The 18,665-nt window shown below is 39.9% G+C and overlaps 1 protein-coding gene across 1 annotated transcript in view; it reads left to right on the top strand.

Moving 5' to 3' along the window:
* Nucleotides 1-13,588, top strand: part of CDK15 (cyclin dependent kinase 15) — an 85,069-nt gene extending 71,481 nt beyond the window's left edge. Inside the window, exons 13-14 of the mRNA XM_060622971.3 lie at nucleotides 8,488-8,629; nucleotides 11,239-13,588. Of these exons, the coding sequence (XP_060478954.1) occupies nucleotides 8,488-8,597 (110 nt within the window). The 3' untranslated portion in view covers nucleotides 8,598-8,629; nucleotides 11,239-13,588. The remainder of the gene's footprint in view (nucleotides 1-8,487; nucleotides 8,630-11,238) is intronic.
* Nucleotides 13,589-18,665: the final 5,077 nt, after the last annotated feature.

Below are 18,665 nucleotides of genomic sequence, written 5' to 3'. Positions count from 1 at the left end.
ACAGCAGTGGCCCTTACTCAGGACACATCTACCAAGGGATGCACTCCCTTGGCCTGACAGTGCCAGCCTACTTTTACATTGCCCATGGCAATTAGCCTTTATTAAGAGCCTCCTTTTCAGACAGAGAGCACCAGACAGTTATCACAGTTCCCAACCTTCAGGGACACAGAATCTCTCTCCATCTCTGTGGTGGGCTGCCCCAGGCATAAGAATTGTGCAAAAATAAGACATGCTCTTGTGAGTGGTTTGTAAAGAGAGTTTCCCTGCCATAATTATGCAAGAAATTTTGCTCTCTGGTGGCATTTCAGTATGGAATCATTTAGGAGCTTATATTTATATCATTTTATTATTCTGGTTTTATTCTGGTTGCAGGATAACAAAGTTGTCACTTTAAAATATATTCTGTTTCCCCTTTGATCTGGGAGATGCCAGTTCTTATTGTCTGCCCTCTGAAGAAGACAATTTGAGCATGAAACCTGTGGCTGAGAAATATGTGAAGCATGGAGGGACAGCCTAAATCCCAGTGGAAGAGTGGCAGAGAAACTCCCCACGATGTGCAAGAATTGTTCCCGTCTATCCATGTCTATTTCCCCAAAGCTGAGATGTCCCATACAACACTTTCTCTGGGTCGTGGCACTAAGCTTATAGCAAGAGGAAAGCAGGGGGTTGCTTGCCATGAAATCCAGGGTTTCCAAGATTAGTTCCCTTTTGGAACACATTCTTAGTGGAGAAGCATGAATATTAGAATGGCAAGCATGTGGGAACTTCTGGCAAGCACTGACATTTTCCCTTATTGACTCTTGAACACCTGAAGAAACATTTGTTGATGGGGAAATTATTGGTAGTCTCTCTCAAAACACACCCAACAGCAAGCTAATTGCTTTTGCAGATGGCTGGGGAGATGCTCGCCCTTCTCAGTCGCCGGCTCACGGCCACACTTGCGGTCCTCACTGCCGAGCCAGCAGCGCAGAATGTCAGCTGGGGCAGCAAGGACCTAAAATTAGGTCCTTGGTAACTCTCTAATCTTAGCTGCAGGTTCAGCTTCTTCGTTTAATTCCCTTTGCCCTCAGCATGAACTTGGGCTCTGGGAAAGGAACACTGTTTAATGATTTGGAGGTGGGGGGAGTAGAAAATCATTAAGCTGCCCTTTCTAGAAACTGGCTCCACTCTGTTCTTGCAGGGAGCCTTCCAAATGTTACCCTTGGAAAGTTAAGACTGATTTTGGAAGCTAGCCATTTTGAACCACAGACACTGATCCACAAAAGTTTTGTTTTTTTTTTTTTAATCTGGGGCAGTAAATGCCACGTGATTTAAGAGTCTGGTCCTTAAGCCTGGGTCCTTGATCGTCAGGACATCAAAGGCTGTCTCTCTCTGTGGGTTGGTCCCATTTTGCTTTCCAAATCCCAGACTTGAGTCTCTCTCATTCCTTCCTGGACTAAATCCCCCTTCTCCTTTAAAACAGGTTTCAGCATCTTAGAAAAAAAAAATCCTGAAACTTGAAAGCTTACAATTGTTTCACAAGTAATTTTTGCAAAAACAGCTTACGAGGGTCTTTTTCCTCATCAAATGCTTTCTTACTTTGCAGGCATACGGAAGGCAAGGCATTTACCTCTCCAATACGTCACCACACTCTGGTGTCTATACTCCAGAAGTTCTTCAGCAGGCTCTATCCATACTGCCCCATTAAAATCTGAATAATTTTTTGTTTTGCTCCAACAAAAAAAATTCAGGACTTCTTTTAATATTATATCTTTAATATATTTGAAGATCTCTTGATATCACTTTCCAAAGCTCACTTTTCTAGGTTGAGTGGCTTTGACTTCCCTTCTCCCCAATATAGATTCAGCCTCTCTCACTCTTTAATCATTCTGTTTCATTATTCTGTTCTGAACCTGTTCCAATTATTTTGCTGATCTCTGAGACTATGGACCCACTGTAGACTCAGATTTCTAACATAGTGGGAGAATTATGCTCCAGTTCATTCATTAAAGATTTACTGAGGGTCATTTGTATGATACTGAGTGATACAAAAATGAATTAGTCATGGAGTCTGTCCTCAAAGAGCTTATAGTCCTTAAGGAAATGAGACAAGTATATAAACAGCCACAGATCTAGTGTGAGGTGCTCTGGGTGTTCAAAGGAGGTGAGATTAACTCTAGCTGTGGTGATCCAGGATGGCTTTGTGGGTGGGCCCTCAAAGATGTTGGAGTCTGGATGGTTGGGAAGGAAGGACATCCAGGAAGAAGAATGTCATTCTCCTCTCAATACCATCCAACATCATAGTGAAGTTGTCCTCTTTTTAATAATAGTGGCACAATCCTGATTCATAATCCATCATGGTTTTTCTCCTTACTGTATGGCTTGTTGCAATAACTTAAACATTGTCTTTTTTTTTTTTTTAAGGTAAAAAAAAAAACACCCCAGTGTGGGGCTCAAACTCATGATCCAAAATCAAGAGTCACATGCTCCACCAACCAAGCCAGCCAGGTGCCCCAATTTAAACATTCTTTAACATGTACTAGTAAAATTTAGTTTCATTCTTTATATGCTAATGGTTTCAAATCTATTTTATTCTTGCTTTTATTGTGTAGACTATTCAAAATTTAACCAGAATACGTTGTCATTCTAGAGGCCAGTTCTCAGGGGATGGGAGGGAGCAGATTCTGAGCCAGGTCTCTCTTTTCTGGCTGCGGGAGTTTGTAACCTAACTCAGACCATCCTCTCAAACCTTTTAAATCCTCCGTTGTTTGCTATGTAGGCAGTACATTAAGAAGCAAGAAATTAAGACATATCCTCCATAACAGACTTCCTCACCTTCTGTGCTCGGAGCTGTCCTCAAGAGATTCCAGTATATTAGAAGAGATGCTGGAAAGAGAGGAAAGACTTAGAGACTCTTGGAGTGGGAGAGGATCTCAGACACTCGCTATTCCATATCTTCATTATACAGACTGAGTCCCTGACGCCCTGGGAAGAATAGCGGCTGCCGTTTATTGGGCATCTATGTGCTTTACACAAATTCTCACTCAATTTGTAGACTAATTGGTGAGGCTGGAGTTAGTATCCTCACATTACATATAGAAAATTGGGAATGAGCGAGGCTAAGGAAATTGCTCAAAGTCACGCATCTAGTAAGTGGGAGAGCCCAGGCCTGACTTCAGGTCAGACTCTTAAGCCGCTCTTCCCACTACTCATTGCTGCTTGCTAAAGATCAATGGGAATTTAGTAGCAAAATGAGGATTACAACCAAGGTCTTCACTCCCAGCCCTGTGACCTTTTCCACTGTCCTATGCTCTATGTTTATTTTAGAGCCTTCCCAGGAAGATTCCACTTGTCCCCAGATAACATATTTAATATCTCATAATTAAGAAGGTTCAATTTTGTGTTTAATAGAGACATCCTTCACCTCTTCCTTAATTCTCAATCTCCTTTTGTCTTAGTCTCTGTTCCTGTTTTCTTTTTTGTTTTTGTTTGTTTTGTAATACACAGTCATCCTTGGGTTTTAAGATTTTTTTTTTTTTTTTTTTTTTTTGAGAACAAGCACACACGTGCATGAGGAGGAGGGGCAGAAGAAGAGGGAGGGAGAGAATGTTAAGCAGGCTCCACACCCAGTGCAGAGCGAGACTTGGGGCTCCATTTCACAACCGTGAGAGCATGACCTCAGCTGAAATCAAGAGTCTGACACTTAACCGACTGAGCCACCCAGACACCCTGGGTTTTAAAAGTTCTTAATCAATGGTGGTTCTTTTTGTTTGTTTGTTTTGCTATAACTCATTCAATTTTATAAAGTAATTTCAGGAATCCAACAAAAAATGGGCAAAAGCATAAAATAGCAATTCACATAAGGAAAACAAAAAAAGCATACCAACATATGGAATAAAAAGACAGCCTTACTAATGGTTAAATAAATACAAATAACTGTTAAAGTAGTTATTTTTTTTCCCTTAACCTAATGACTCCCAGTGTCAGTGAGATTGTGGTAAAATGATGTTCTGCTGGTGGTGTTGTAAGTTGGAGCAACCTTTGCAAAACATTGTGGCACACACATCAGGAGCCATAGAAAATGGTCACAACCTTTAACTCTACACTTTGGTTTCTGGAAATTATGCAAAGAAACAATTAAACAGAAAAGAAAGAAAAAAAAAGAACCCTAGATGCATAAAAATGTTCATCCTAGTGTTGTCTATAATTTTATCTTAAAAAGTATAAAATAAAAAGAAACGGTCTAAGTATTCAACACTAGAGAACAGATTGGATAATGTTGTTATATTGACTCAGCATATAGTACTAAGTAACCATTTAAAATAATTCACAGGAGGGGCACCTGGCCGGCTCAGTCAGTAGAGCATGTGACTCTTGATCTCAGGGTCCTGAGTCTAAGCCCTCCCCCCTCCCCCCCGAACCACCACCCCCCCATTGGGCATGGAGCCAACTTAAAAAAAAGAAAAGAAATTTGCAGGAGTGTTAGCAAACATGGAAATGTTTATGCTATTATGACGTGAGCTGAAAGAAAGTAGGATACAAAATTGCATATTTTAATGTACCTGTGAACATGTATTATGCATATAAACAAAACTGAAAGGTAGAGTACAAAAATAAAAATGCTCTTCCTAGTTTAGGAGGATTGTGGGTAACTTTTTTTCTTTTTCAAAGTTTTGTTTAATGTTGATGTTGTATTGCCTTTATTGTTTAAAAGAATGAGGTAAGGCAAATGGTATTGGGAGCCCAGGCTCCAGACTGAGAGTTAAAGGACCTAAGTTATCTTCTTTTTTTCCAACGTAGCATCTGTTATTGGCCTTCATAAACCTCAATTTCTCAGTCTGCACAATGGGTTAACATTAGTTTCCTTTGTCCCAGATTGACAGAATGTTTATTTTATAAAGCTTTTAACTCACTGAATGCAAGGGTTCACATAAATGCGGTCCTAGGAGAATGATAGGTGGGAGGGAGAGGAAAAGATAAATAGGCACTAATTAATTTTAAAAGGAAAGATCATCTGCTTTAATCGGAAATGCATATGTGCTGTGCCCCCAGTCAGAGTTTTAAGTGCACTCCATGTTAGTTAGCAACTTCAGCTTAAAGTAGTGCTGTGTGATCCTTTGGGCTTTGAAGATACGAAGCCTATATACATACACATGAGCTAAAATTACCACGTAGTCACGAGGCTGTGTGCACTCTGAATAATTAAATGCACTAAGCAACTCCAGCTGATGGATTGACAATGTGTAAGAGCAGTGCGAAAAACCATGTGACAGGGAAATTACAAGACATTTTGAAATGATGGTTTAATTTCCAAGCTTTCTTTTCAGCTCGTGCTTTCTCTTTTAGCCATTACAGGCAAGTAAAAGAGATTTGATTATCTTGTTTCCTGTGAAAGGTTATTTAGCTCCTCAATCCCATTAAGTCACTTTCTGCACTCCAGTGCACCCAGCCTTCACCAGGTTATCAGCCCAGGAAGAGTAAATGGAGACACCAGGATCAGATTTCTAAAGGAAGGAAAGTTAAAGCAAAGTTTGAAAGGGGTGACAGCCAACAGCCAGGAGCTTAGGAACTCAATTAGACTGAAAGACAACTATCTCATTATCTCGTTCCGAAATGATCTAAATACATAAGAATCTAAAAGTTTTAAATAAACTTGTCCTACTGACTGTCTAGATGACTGAATTTCCCTTCTCAAAAAATTTTAAACACCCACTTTCGTATTTATTTATTCTAAGTGCGAAGCAGCTGTGATAATTATGCTGTCAGATTCAGTAAGCTAATGAGGAGTCAGTAGAATGGAAGGTTTTGCATCTGTGAGATTGCTGCAGAACTGCTCTGCTGCCTTTTTTCCTTCTCTCTTTTTCTTTCTTCCTTTTTTTTTCTCTCTTGCTTTTGTTTTCTTTTTCTGAGTCAGGAAGGAGAGTCAGGAAGGAGAGTCAGGCAGTCCATGGCCAAATTGGAATCCCTTTGATTAACTGAGTGTTTTCCCAACACTGTTCTACCAGAGAATTTCTCTCTTCCTCCCTCTCTCCCTCTTATCCTTTCCCTCTCTCCCTTCTTTCTCCCAATTCCCTTCTTTCTCTCTGCTCTGCTTTCTTCCCCCTTTTTTTTTCATATAAATATCTGTTTCTTTTTTTTTAATGTTTTATTTTTTTGAGAGGGGGGAGGGGCAGAGAGAGAGGGAGAAAGGATCCTAAGCAGGCTCTGTGCTGACAGCAGAGAACCCTATGCAGGGCTTGAACTCATGAACCCATTTGATCATGACCTGAGCCGAATTCAGATGCTCAACTGACTTAGCCACCCAGGTGCCCCTCTTTCTTCCCCTTCTGTCTTCCTTTTTTTCTCTGCCTCTGATTCCTCCTCCTTCTTCCTCTTCTTCTCCCTTTCTATGGCTTCCCCCGTCCCTTTCTCCCTTTTTCCCCTCTCTTCTCCTCCTCCTTTTTTCCCCCTTTTCCTCTCTCCCTCTCTCCCTCCTGCCTCCTTCCTGGCTTTTGAGGTGCTGCTGCTTTTGAAGGACAAGGAAGCCTGAGAGAAATCTTCATGCCACTGTCCCCAAGGCAAGAGGACACCTCTCTGAGGGAAATTTCCAAAGTGGTTTGGGTTTGCATTGATTTGAGAATAACCTGTGAAGTGTACACACTGTTTATTTTAGTTGTTTGTTTATGCTATGACATGAGCTAGAAAAAAAGTAGAATACAAAGTTATGTATTATAAAGTACCTGTGAAAATCTATTCTGTGTACCACCAAACTTGATGCCTCCCCCTTATAGCCTAGCAAATGTGTAATTCCAGACCCAAGGACTCAAGGCCACAGACTACTCATGACATCGAAGGCAGATGTCTAGGCCAAGCAAAGTAGATATGGCCCTGCAAATTCATTTCTTGTTAAATTGTGCAATATTTACTTTTTCTTAAAGTTTATGTATTTATTTTGAGAGAGAGAGAGAGAGAGAGGATGAGTAGAGGAGGGACAGAGAGAGAGAGGGACAGAGGACCCAAAGTGGGGTCTGTGCTGACAGCAGAGAGCCCAATGTGGGGCTCGAACTCACAAATGGTAAGATCATGACCTGAGCAGAAGTCAGACGCTTAACTGGCTGAGCCACCCAGGTACCCCAAAGTGTGCAATATTTAGAGCAACCCAGGTTTGTACAGATTGTGAGCCTTGGAAAAGCAATGCCCAATGAAAGATGCCCTGAGTAGGTTTATAGATGTGCTTTGGTGACAATGCGGCTATTGCCTCTTGCTGTTTTTCCCAGATGGCATCTATGCTAATGGCTTGTAACAAAGGCTACTAGTTATTAAAAATATATTGTGCATCAAGAACAACCCAAGATGTTTTTCATATATCATCTCCTTTAAACTTATAGCAACTGCCAAGAAGTTTTATCATCCCCATTTTGCAGATGAGTCGCTTAAAATGTTTACTTTGGGAGGACTTGACCTATAACTTTAGTGTAATAAGCACTCAGGAACAACACACACCTAACAAACACAGGCATTTAAAAAAATGCAAACTTCCAGCATACTAAACTAACCCAATACATAAATCAGAGGGCAAAGGTAGTATGTGTGTGTGTGTGTGTGTGTGTATAAATTATTATATATTATAACATACTATATATATGTGTGTGTATAGAAATTATTATATAATATAATATATAAACATAATATTTATTATAATATATAATAATATATTGTAATATAATATTTATATATTATATAATAATATTATATTATTTATTATTATATAATATATGGTATAAGACTTGTACCATAGAGTCTATTAAATAGATTGCCTGATGTAACAAATGCACTAGGATTTAAACTTTCCAAAACACATCTAGCCCCGGCATGATGCTCATTGCCTACCATCACTGGGACTCTTAACCAGACTCCTTGGCTTGATATTACTCCCTTCACCATCTGGTTTCAACTCATTTTTCCAACTTTATCTACTAGTCTGTCTTGCTATAACCATGCAAGATTACTTTGCAGTTCTGTCAAAGACTTTCCTTCCTCCCTGCCTTTGCTCATGCTGATTCCCCAGCCAGCAATATCCTCCCTAGAATTCTTTAACTGTTGAAAGTACAGACCTCCTTCACAGGCCCCAAGGGCACTTGTCTATGCTTTCCCTGTGCTCCCTGGGAGATGTAGGAGAGCAGCTGTCATAATTCTTTGTTTGCACCTCATTTTCAGCCCTTGTTTGTCAGTGTGTGTGTGTCCCCAGTTCTATTCCTGTTTTTGGATCTTCAACACCTAGCATAACACCTTACCCAAGTGCTCATTTGGTAAATATATGTTGAATTGAATCAAATAAGAGGCATTTGACAACTATTAGTAGATTCAGTAAAGCAAGCTATCCGTGAGTCGGTATAAATTATTGGTGGGTAAGCCTGCCTCATGTTTTGATGTCTCTTCAAGTGACAAATATTACAACAGACATAAAAATAGACCATGAAAGATTCCAGGAAATAATATGTTGGTGCTTTTCTCTTTTCCTCCCTACAGAGGAGTCTTTGTTTACAGTTTCAGGAGTGAGGCTAAAGCCAGAAATGTGTGACCTTTTGGTCTCCTACCGGAAAGGTCACCTCCCAACCCAGTTTAGCAAATGCTGGTGAAAGAGAGGGCGACATCACCAATATCCTTTCAGGTAAGTGGTCCCAATAGTGAGCCTCCTTATGGGTGGGAGTGAACATTCATCACTACCAGGTGGAGAGGACACTGTTCACAGATTCAGAGCCTGTTCTGTGTCTGGCTCTTTATTCCCACTCTAGGCACAGGTGGCCTAGCCCCCTCTGGGTACAGTCAGTCACAGGGAGGATGATAATGTTCATCTCCTTTCTCTCTCCCAGAGGAATAGTAAGACTCCCAAGACAAAACTGACAAGTCATTGGAAGGCCTTTAACTGACACATGTGGAATAAATTATTGCACTGTAATGTCACATTCTCTCAACCATGAAGTTTTCTTCATCAGCTGATAGAACAAAATCAGAGGTTGAAAACCATCCCCATTGGCTCAAGACTGAGGAGTGTCCTGGGATGTGGGACATTCAGTGCTAAAATTGGCATAAACCTGGGTAAACCAGGATAGTTGGTCACCCCCAAATGCCAAAGAAGACCTGGTTCAGGGCCGGGTCCTCCCCAGGAGATGGTTTTAGATGCCTATGAGAGTCTAGTCATCACTGCCCCAGGCCTTTTAGGCCACCCCTTCTGCACAGTTGGTCGCAGGGAGTTCTCCATTCAGGGTGAGTTCTAGGAACAAGGTCCTGATTGGGAGCCATCCACAATGTCTCAGACACAGCTACTCTCCTTAGTCAACCCAGGTAGCCCAGCCTTCCAAGCAATCTTGAGGAAGAAGGGTACTATGGAGAATTTTTCTGAAATTACCACACCTTAAAAGGAGTTCTGCTGGTAGGCACAGGAAGCCAGGTGGGACAACTGCAAAAGCCATCATAGTAGAGACACCCCTAGATGTGACAAGAGCACATCCCATATGGGGCCTTCCACAGTCGGGGGCGGGGTGGGGGGGACAATAATCCAGATAGAGGGATCAAGGTGGGGCCCATGCACAAAGCCAGCCAGTCACCTGGCCCTTTAGGTGACCCTGGCTATATCCCAAGCCACAAGCATTAGACTATGGTTTGACCACCTATTTGGAAACCACAGCTTGGTCATGCTTCCTGATAGAACCTTCAGGGCCTAGATAGTAATCACTGGTGTGCTCCCCACACCTGCCGGCTCATAAGGTAATTCACAGGGCAGGATTCAGCTCTTTGCCACTTTCTCTTGGATTTCTCTTTGGCTGTTGGTATTTAAAGGCATGTAAAGATGCTTGCCTCCTGGATTTTCTAAGATCACTGTATTTAGAAATTTGGAAAGATCAGGGTGCCTGGGTGGCTCAGTCAGTTTAGCGTTCGACTTCAGCTCAGGTCATGATCTCATGGTTCATGAGTTCAACCCCTCATCTGGTTCTGTGCTGACAGCTCAGAGGCTACAGCCTGCTTCAGATTCTGTGTCTCGCTCTCTCTGCCCATCTCTCTCTCTCAAAAATAAACATTTAAAAAAATGTTTAAGAAATTTGGAAAGATCAAGGAAGTTTAGAATTATAGCTGTTCCTCATAACATTTTATAAAATACCCAAGTTTGTATTTTGACAGTATACAATTGGAATTACAATAGGCAACACGATAATATGGTATTTCCCAAGCACAATACTTTCTAAAGCAGAGATTTTACTGTATAATTATGTCATTTTAAACCCACTAGTTATGAAAATAGGATGTACTTTAGCTACATTCTCTAAAGATTTGCCTTTCATAAAATTATCAAAGACATTGATAGAAATGGTCTCAGATGGTGGTGTTCCATAAGCATTACTATTACTTCTGTTATTGTTGTTATTTTATTTTACAAGCAGCCAGAGGGTAGGGAGATAACCCTGCCTCTCTGGTCTTTAATGACTTTCCACAAAGGATTATTACCTGTAGGTATAAAATGGTCACAATAGAAAGTCAATTAAATGCAGCATGTCGAACTTAGTGCCTTTGCCAGCAATTGAGAGAGGGAGGAAGCAGATTTAGCCTCAATTGGAGTAATCTCGTGATATCCCTAGGCCCTTGGTATTAATGTAAGGAGATAAAACCGTAGGAGACGAACCACAATAGGGAAAATCTAGAGCAATTAAACTGTTTAATAAATGGCTTGGGATCAGCAAAATCTGGGTGTGCTGGAGTTAAACCAACTAAAGGTAATCACATGAACACGTGGGGCCTGTAAATCTTTTCCACTAAATTGAATTTATGTTAAAATATTCACTTTTCAGAAGATCCAAAATGTAAATTGGGATATTAGGACTTGTAACTGGCAGCAATGCCTCAAAATTAAAACTCTTATCCTCAAAATGTCAGTTTCAGGAATGGAAAAAAAAAATGCATACTGATGTCTACAATAGAGAAATAGAGGGAAACTAAAATTTACTGGGTATATTATTGTGTCAGGCACTTTACACATTTTATTTCCAACCTTGGCATGTTTTGAACAGTGGGATATGGTATATCCAGAGATCAATTATTATTATTTTTAAAGCTTTTTTAGTTCTTATTACCAGGGGCAAGATGCTGTCTCTGTTATAATTTATTATTATCTTTTCTATCAGTGTATGGAATTCTATCAATAACTTTGCATTAATGTTTAACACATTTTCCTTACTCAATCTGACTCATGTCTTTTGATTTTGTTTATTCTTCATTCACTTCCAGGGCCACATTACTACTGTTTCCGTTTTAATTTGCTTTGCCTTACTAAGAAGCTTCAAACCTAACTCCACCATGGACCAGGGTTTTCATACCATCACCTGGGATCTGGAATATTGTAAATATGATGTCCAAGGCAACAGACATGATACTTGAAGAAAAAGCAATGAATGGTTATTGCTCTTGTCATACACCCAGAATTTAACAGTGATTAGCTCAAAAATTAGACACAGACTTAAAGAGTCTAAGAAGAGGATTTATGAATAATTTCATCTGTTTTGTTATTTGATAAAGAGATCCCTAGGCCAGAAGGACTACAGGACAGATGAAAGGCTAACAATTAAAAGAATCTGGAGACTGAGCGGGTGCTTACAGAGGCCTGTCCCTCCTGCGTTCACTTACAATTTCCCCCAAACAAAAAGACTTCTGTGGCAAGGAGAGGATTAGTCTAAAGTTTAGAAAAGTCTCAGAGAAGATGGTTTCTTGGATAAAGTTGTCAACAAAAGGACTGGCTTAAGAATCTTTGTTAAGATTTCTTAGGGGGTGCTTCTTTCTTCATTATCTGGATTATCAAAACACACTACTACCCACTCCAGCTAGATTTTAGAAGTTTGGATTGAGCTCCCAGTTAGATTAAAATTTTTGGCTATCTCCTTCTACTCAATCTCAGTTATCAGTGATGATAGCAAAAGCAATGAGGAGCCTAAGCTCTGATTTGATGATGGAGATACTGAATAGTAGGAACAAAGAGTTCCAAAGATGTAATTCAAGCCCTGTTACACCATCGGACACACACACATGTGCTCACACACACAACCCCCAAATAAAATGAGAGATCTGTCTCAGCTAACACATGTATCATTTTCTGTAATGACTCCTTCTAAAAGAAGCCAGGGAAACTCAAATTACTTCATCTAGGGATCATCTACTCAGGAAACATAGTAGCCTAGAAATCAGAGACTTCGATGTATCCTTTAGAAGAACAAGGAAGAACTAATGAAGAAAGAATTAAAAAACAGTACCTATAGACCCAAAGTCTTCCCAAAGATGGGAAAAGGAAAAATGCATACAAATAACCCAAAGAAATCTACCTTACTAAGTATTGGATTTTCGTGAGGTGTTTGACAAAACCTCTCCAAACATACCTGAGACGAAACTGTGTGGGCTGGATTATGGGACAGATATATGTGCTCAATGAGTGGTGGTTTTTCAACCTAGAGAAAAGCTAATAGTGGTATGGTACAAGGTACAGTCTTAAGTCCCATCCTGGCCAAATATTTGTATTAATCACCTGAATAAAATCAGAGAAGGTCCACAATTTATTCATATAATCATTGAAGTAAGTAGTTATAATTAATGTATTACTTCCATTTTACCAAAGAGGAAATTAAAACTCAAAGAAGTTAAATAACCCATCCATGGAGTATACCAGAGTTAAGCTACAAACTTCAGGTCTGGGTGTCTCCAGTGTGTATGATCTTTCCAGTAATCACATACCTATCAGATCTGGAGAATACACAGTTCTTGAAGAAGCACCTGGTATTTACCACTGGATCATAATTCAAAAGACTAAGCCCTTGCTAAAAGCTAATGTGTATGTACCACTATATACCTATTAGAATGGCCAAGTTCCAGAACACTGACAACACCAAATGCTAGCAGGGATGTGGAACAACAGAGGAACTCTTGCTCGTTGCTGGTAAAAATGCAAAATAGTACTTTGGAAGACAGTTGGGCAGTTTTTTACAAGCCTACTCTCTTACCATACTCTCTTACCTATGATCCAGCCACCGTGCCCCTAGGCATTTACACAATGGAGCTGAAAACTTATGTCCACACAAAAATCTACACATAGGTGTTCATTCATAATCATCAAAACTTGGGCACAACCAAGATGTCCTCCAGTGAGTGAGTGGATAAATAAACTGTGGTATATCCAGACAACAGACAATTATTCAGAACTTAAAAAAAATGAACTAGCAAGCCATGAAAAGACATGAAGGAGCCTTAAGTGAATATTACTAAGACAAAGAAACCAATTGAAAAGACTGCATACTGTATGATTACAACTATATGACATTTTGGAAAAGGCAAAACTATAAAGACAGTAAAAACATCACTGGTTGCCAGGAGTTAGGAGGGAGGGATGAATAGACAGGGTACAGAGGACTTTTAAGGCTGTAAAAATAAGTATGATGCTATAATGGTGGAGACGTGCCATTATAAATCTGTCCAAACCTATAGAATGTACAAGACCAAGAATGAATCCTAATGTAAACTTATGGGCTTTGGATGATAATGATGTGTTGGTATAGGTTCATCAATTATAACAAATGTACCATTCTGATAGGGGGAGGCTATGCATGTGGGTGGGGAGGGGGCAAGAGTTATTTGGAAAGTCTCTGTAACTTCTGCTGAACATTGGTATGAATGCTAATATTGCTCTAAAAAGTTACGTCTATTAAAATCAAGCAGATTGCCTGAGTGGTTCAGTCAGTTAAGCATCTGACTCTTGGTATCAACTCAACTTCTGATCTCATGGTCATGGGATCAAGCCCCACATCAGGCTCTGCGCTGACAGCATGAAGCCTCCTTGGGATTCTCTCTCTCTCTCCCTCCCACCCCCCTCTATGCCCCTCCCCCACTCTGTCTCTATGCCTCTCCCCCCACTCATGCACACAGGCATGCACTCTGTCTCAAAATAAATAAATAAACATTTAAAAACAAACTAACAAAAACCCCTAAAGAGCTATTGGGCAACAAAGCAATATAACATTTATTCCTATAAAATTTTATCTGATTTCATTTCTTGCACTTTAGACTTAAAATGTCAGCAAGTTAAGTAAAACCGTGACTTAGTGGAAGTTGGCATTTTTAAGTACAATGAGTCTGGCTGTCCAGGAAAGATAATGCCAATACTTTTAGGTGATATAAATGAAAGAATAATAAGATGGTGTACCAGAGAAGGGAAATAGTTTTCTCTCCACTGATCAGGTCACATCTAAATTATCGTTTATCTGTATCCATCACACTTTAAAAGAAACATCATATTGAAGTAAATATTTATTGTGTATCTATTAGCTTACAAATCTAATTCTGTTCAGTCCTCTTCATAAGACTAAGAGGTAAGTGTAGTTATTTTACAGAGAAGAACACAGAACCAAATTTAAGTAGATTTGATGCTCGGACTCTCTGTCCCCAAAGTCTGTACTTTCCCTACCCCAAAATGCAACTCTGTACAGCAACCTCCAAGGATGGCTACTAGGGGACTAGAGGGTGTGGAGGCCAAGGCACAAAGAGGAATAGTCCAAAAAGAGAAAACCCAGGGGGCAGAGAAACTCCCTCCAGAGGATTGAGAGTTCTCATAAAGAGGCCAGCCTTCTACTGGGTGGCTGTGGAGCCAAGACAAATACATTGAAAACTCAGAGATCCTAATTTTGATACAGCAGGAAGAGTCCTTGAACAATTTCACTTGCCTACTACCAATGGAATGAGTTCCCACAACAGTAAGGGGCTTCCTCTGCACCCCAGAAGACATAGAAAGCTATAGGACAGATCCCCGTATTGTGGTGTAGAATAACTGACCTCTAAGGTCCCATCCAATCCCAAGATTATTAAGGACTTTTGAACAGCTGTGGACATACTATACGTCGAATTATAGTGAGATCTTATTGTTGCAAGAACAGGTAGACTTTTGATTTTTTTAAAGATTTTTTTAAAGAAGTAATTGATAAAATTATGCCCTTTAATTACAATGGAAAATAAATCATGCTTGTGCTTTATTCTTTTTCTCCTTTAATTAGTGGATCTGAGGCACCTGGGTGGCTCAGTTGGTTGAGCACCCAACTCTTGATTTCAGCTCAGGTCATGATTTTACAGTTTGTGGGATCAAGCCCCACATCAGGCTTACATTTCACTGACAGTGCAGACCCTGCTTGGAATCTCTCCCTCTCTCTCTGCCCCTCTCTTGCTCTCTCTCTCTCTCAAAATAAATAAACTTAAAAAATTGGTGGATCTGCCTATTCAAAAGCTTAATAAAAATTATATATAAAACACAAAAACATCATTATAGTCTTCCTCCCTTATTTTGTAAAAGGAGCATTCCTGGTGCTTATACATATTTTTTCCCATGTTTTTGTTGATTCTTTTGTATAGACATACACTTGACCTTTGAAACATAATTTATAATGCAATTTGATATATCATTTTAATGATGCTTACTTTCTCAGTCACTAATACTACTCACCTAATATTTCTGTCTCCCAGGCTCCATAATTGGATGGCATTCCCTGGTCCTCTGGTAAGTAGATAAGTCTGTATGATTAGTGCTGGCCAGTGAATTGTGAGTGGAAGTAATATATGTCACTTCTGAGCCAAGCATTTACTGAGCCAAGAGATTGCCAGTGCAATACTCTCTAGATCTCTTTTTATTTTTTCCTTCTGTTACAGTGACTAGCAGCATTCAGGGTGGTCCTAAAATGAGGAGATGTAGAACAGAGTCCCCAGATGACATGTGATGAATATATAATGAGAAAGACAAATAAAGCTTTGTTTCAAGCCACTAATATTTGGGCATTATTTGTTATTGTGGTATTACCTAACCTATCCTGGCTAGTACTGAGTCACTGTCCAACATGGTAGTTACTAGCTATATGTGACTATTTATGTATAAATTTAAATTTAATTAAGTCAATTCAGTCCCTCAGTGACACTAATCACATTTCAAGAGGTCAAGAGCCACATGTGGCTAGTGACTACCACAATGCACACTGAAGGTATAGAACATATCCATCCCTACAGAAAGCTGGTGACATAACAGTGGTAGGAGTTTTAATAACATCTTACTTTCCTTGATACTTTAAGTGTGCATCTAATACCACCTTGGAGTTATTCTCAAAAAGTGTCACTTTTCTAAAACAAAATCTCTGGCAGTGTACAATGGAGATTACCTTCTGGAGGAAAATAAATCACTTTGGACAGTTACATTTCTTAGAACTAGAGGGCTCAGAGGTCTTTTCCTGTAGGATATATAGCAGAAGATTGACACATTTTAGTTACTCTTGACAACTTTCACAAATGAAAGTCTCACATATCCCCACTCCTATTTTAGTCCATCTTCTCTGCCTATTCACATTTTCTACTTCTAACTCCTCTGCATCCTTAAGTAGGTTAATAGGCACCTGTTATAAGATCTGAGGTGCTCAGTAATGATTCATCCAGGCTTATTTAGCATCCTTGGAAACAATTGTTCCTACTCTAAAAACTACCATTGGATATTATAAGAAAGTCTTGTAGGAGACCCAAACTGAACCAAGATATAAAATAATTCCTCCCATTTATTTATTAATTCATTCAACAACCATCTAAACACTAGAAATACAAAAAGTAAATTTCTCCCAAGGATTTTATAGTCTAATGGAGAATTAGATAGAAATAAATACAAGATCCAATGACAACATAACCATCTGTCCTATCAAAGAGGAGATGACAGTTAATCTTTGTCTTAAAATGAGAGTTTGCCAGGCAGGCAGTCAAGGGGGTGAAAACAAGATAGCCACTTCTATAACACTCCATGTTAGTTATACTTTAAGTAAGTAAGTAAGTAAGTAAGTAAGTAAGCCTGAATGAGGGAAATACAGAAGGGATAAGGTATTTTTAGCTGTAAGGAATTGATAATCCCAAATAAATAGTTTAATTCATGAGGATATTATTTCACATAAGTCTGGACATAGGTGGTTCCAAGATTGATTAATTTGATGGGTCAATGACATCAACAACCCAGGTTCTTTCCATTTTTCTTCACTATATTTTCAATGTCCTTCATTGCCTTATTCTCAAGCTGTTCTAATCATTGTCACTAGAGGCTACCACAGTTTCAGGCATCACATGAGGGTACAACAATGTCCAGTTGAAGAATAGGGCATCTTTTACTGTGTGCTTCTTTTTCAAAGAAAGCACCATTCTCTTCATATCTTAGTGATCAGACTGTCACATCTCCACTCCTAAATTGCTAGCAAGAGTAATAAGATAACTGCTTTAGAATGATCATTAACTACTCCTTATATGAAGCTAGGATCACCTTTCCTGGGGAGGGGGGGGCAAACTTCTGAATAGTCACAGCTTTCTTATAACTGAGGAATAAATGGGAACCACTGTTGAATAGACAAGCAACAGTTGATCGTGGAGTCTAAGGGTGCAAGGAGCAGTGTGGCTGGTGGTGAAGAATGGCTATAAGCTTTCCAGTCTGGGGTCTGGATAACTTGTTACATAATTTATAATCAGGTAATTAGTTTGGGAGAGAAGGTCATGAGCTCATTTCTGGACATACTGAGTTTGAGGCATGCATCAGTTATAAGTGCTGACCTGGGACCAGGAAGTGAGGACTGGCTATGTGTGGGCATCACCTACATAATAATGTCCTTGAAGTCTCAAAGACATGATTGCCAAAAAGAACATATATAAATAGAAGAAGCACAAGGCTGAAAGACGAATCAGCAAAAGAGACAAAGCACCAGTGGCTAGATTTTGATGGGTTGGAGGGGGCGGAGCAAAAAACAAGAATCATTCTGGGTGACAAAAGATAAGAAGAATGTTCTAAGAATGAATGACCTACAGAGAAAAATGTCAGGGGGCTGCACACTAAGGCTGGCCATGGATTTTGGTGGGTACTGGTCATCAGTGACCTATAAGGGAGTAGTTTCTATAGAATGGTGGTCATAGAAAAATATAGTGGGTTAAAGAGGGAGTAGTAAGAAAGTAGAAGCAAGGACTATCTTTCAGAAACTTCCGTGAAATGATGCAAAAGATGGAGTACTAGCTAAAGTGTGGAAGGGCTGAAGGAAGAAAAATGAAAGAAGTTGGAAGCATCCATGCATTATCTAAACACACAAGGCATGCTCCCTCCTGAGACTCAGACTTCTCCCCAATATCCACACAGCCAGCTCCCTTGCCTACTTCAAGCCTCTGTGCCAACGCTGCCCATCTCTTTCAAACATGGGGATAATGATAGTTTCTATCTCAGAGCTGCCTGTGAGGATTGAGTTAATACATTTAAAGTATTTTAAATAGCGCCCGGCAGATAGCCAGCTAGTAGCAGCACTGGTGGTGGTGGTGATGGTCCTGGTGGTGGCGGTGGTGATGGTGGTAGTTGTAGTCACATGGTGGTAGGAGTCACGGTAAGATGGAAGAGAAAGGGACCAAGGAAATTAAAGGTGCCAAAGCCATGGTATTGCAGCTAACAAGGTAAGGCAGGAGTCCAGGAGGACAATAAGAAATCGAGCTGAAGAATAAAAGACTTACATTAGGGTTTAAAAATGAAGTTGAGGAAGGAAAGGGGACCACACCTCGTTCTGGCTGTCTGTGACTGTGGCTCCCTATGGTGAGCCCGGCTAAGTTAAAGTTGCGCGCACTTTTACAATGAAGTACACTTGGGT

The sequence above is a fragment of the Panthera onca genome, chromosome C1 (genome assembly GCF_046562875.1).
Source record: "Panthera onca isolate mPanOnc1 chromosome C1, mPanOnc1 haplotype 2, whole genome shotgun sequence".
NCBI lineage: Eukaryota > Metazoa > Chordata > Mammalia > Carnivora > Felidae > Panthera > Panthera onca.
Note: the sequence above shows the minus strand (reverse complement) of the source record. Positions and strands in the feature narration are given on the sequence as shown.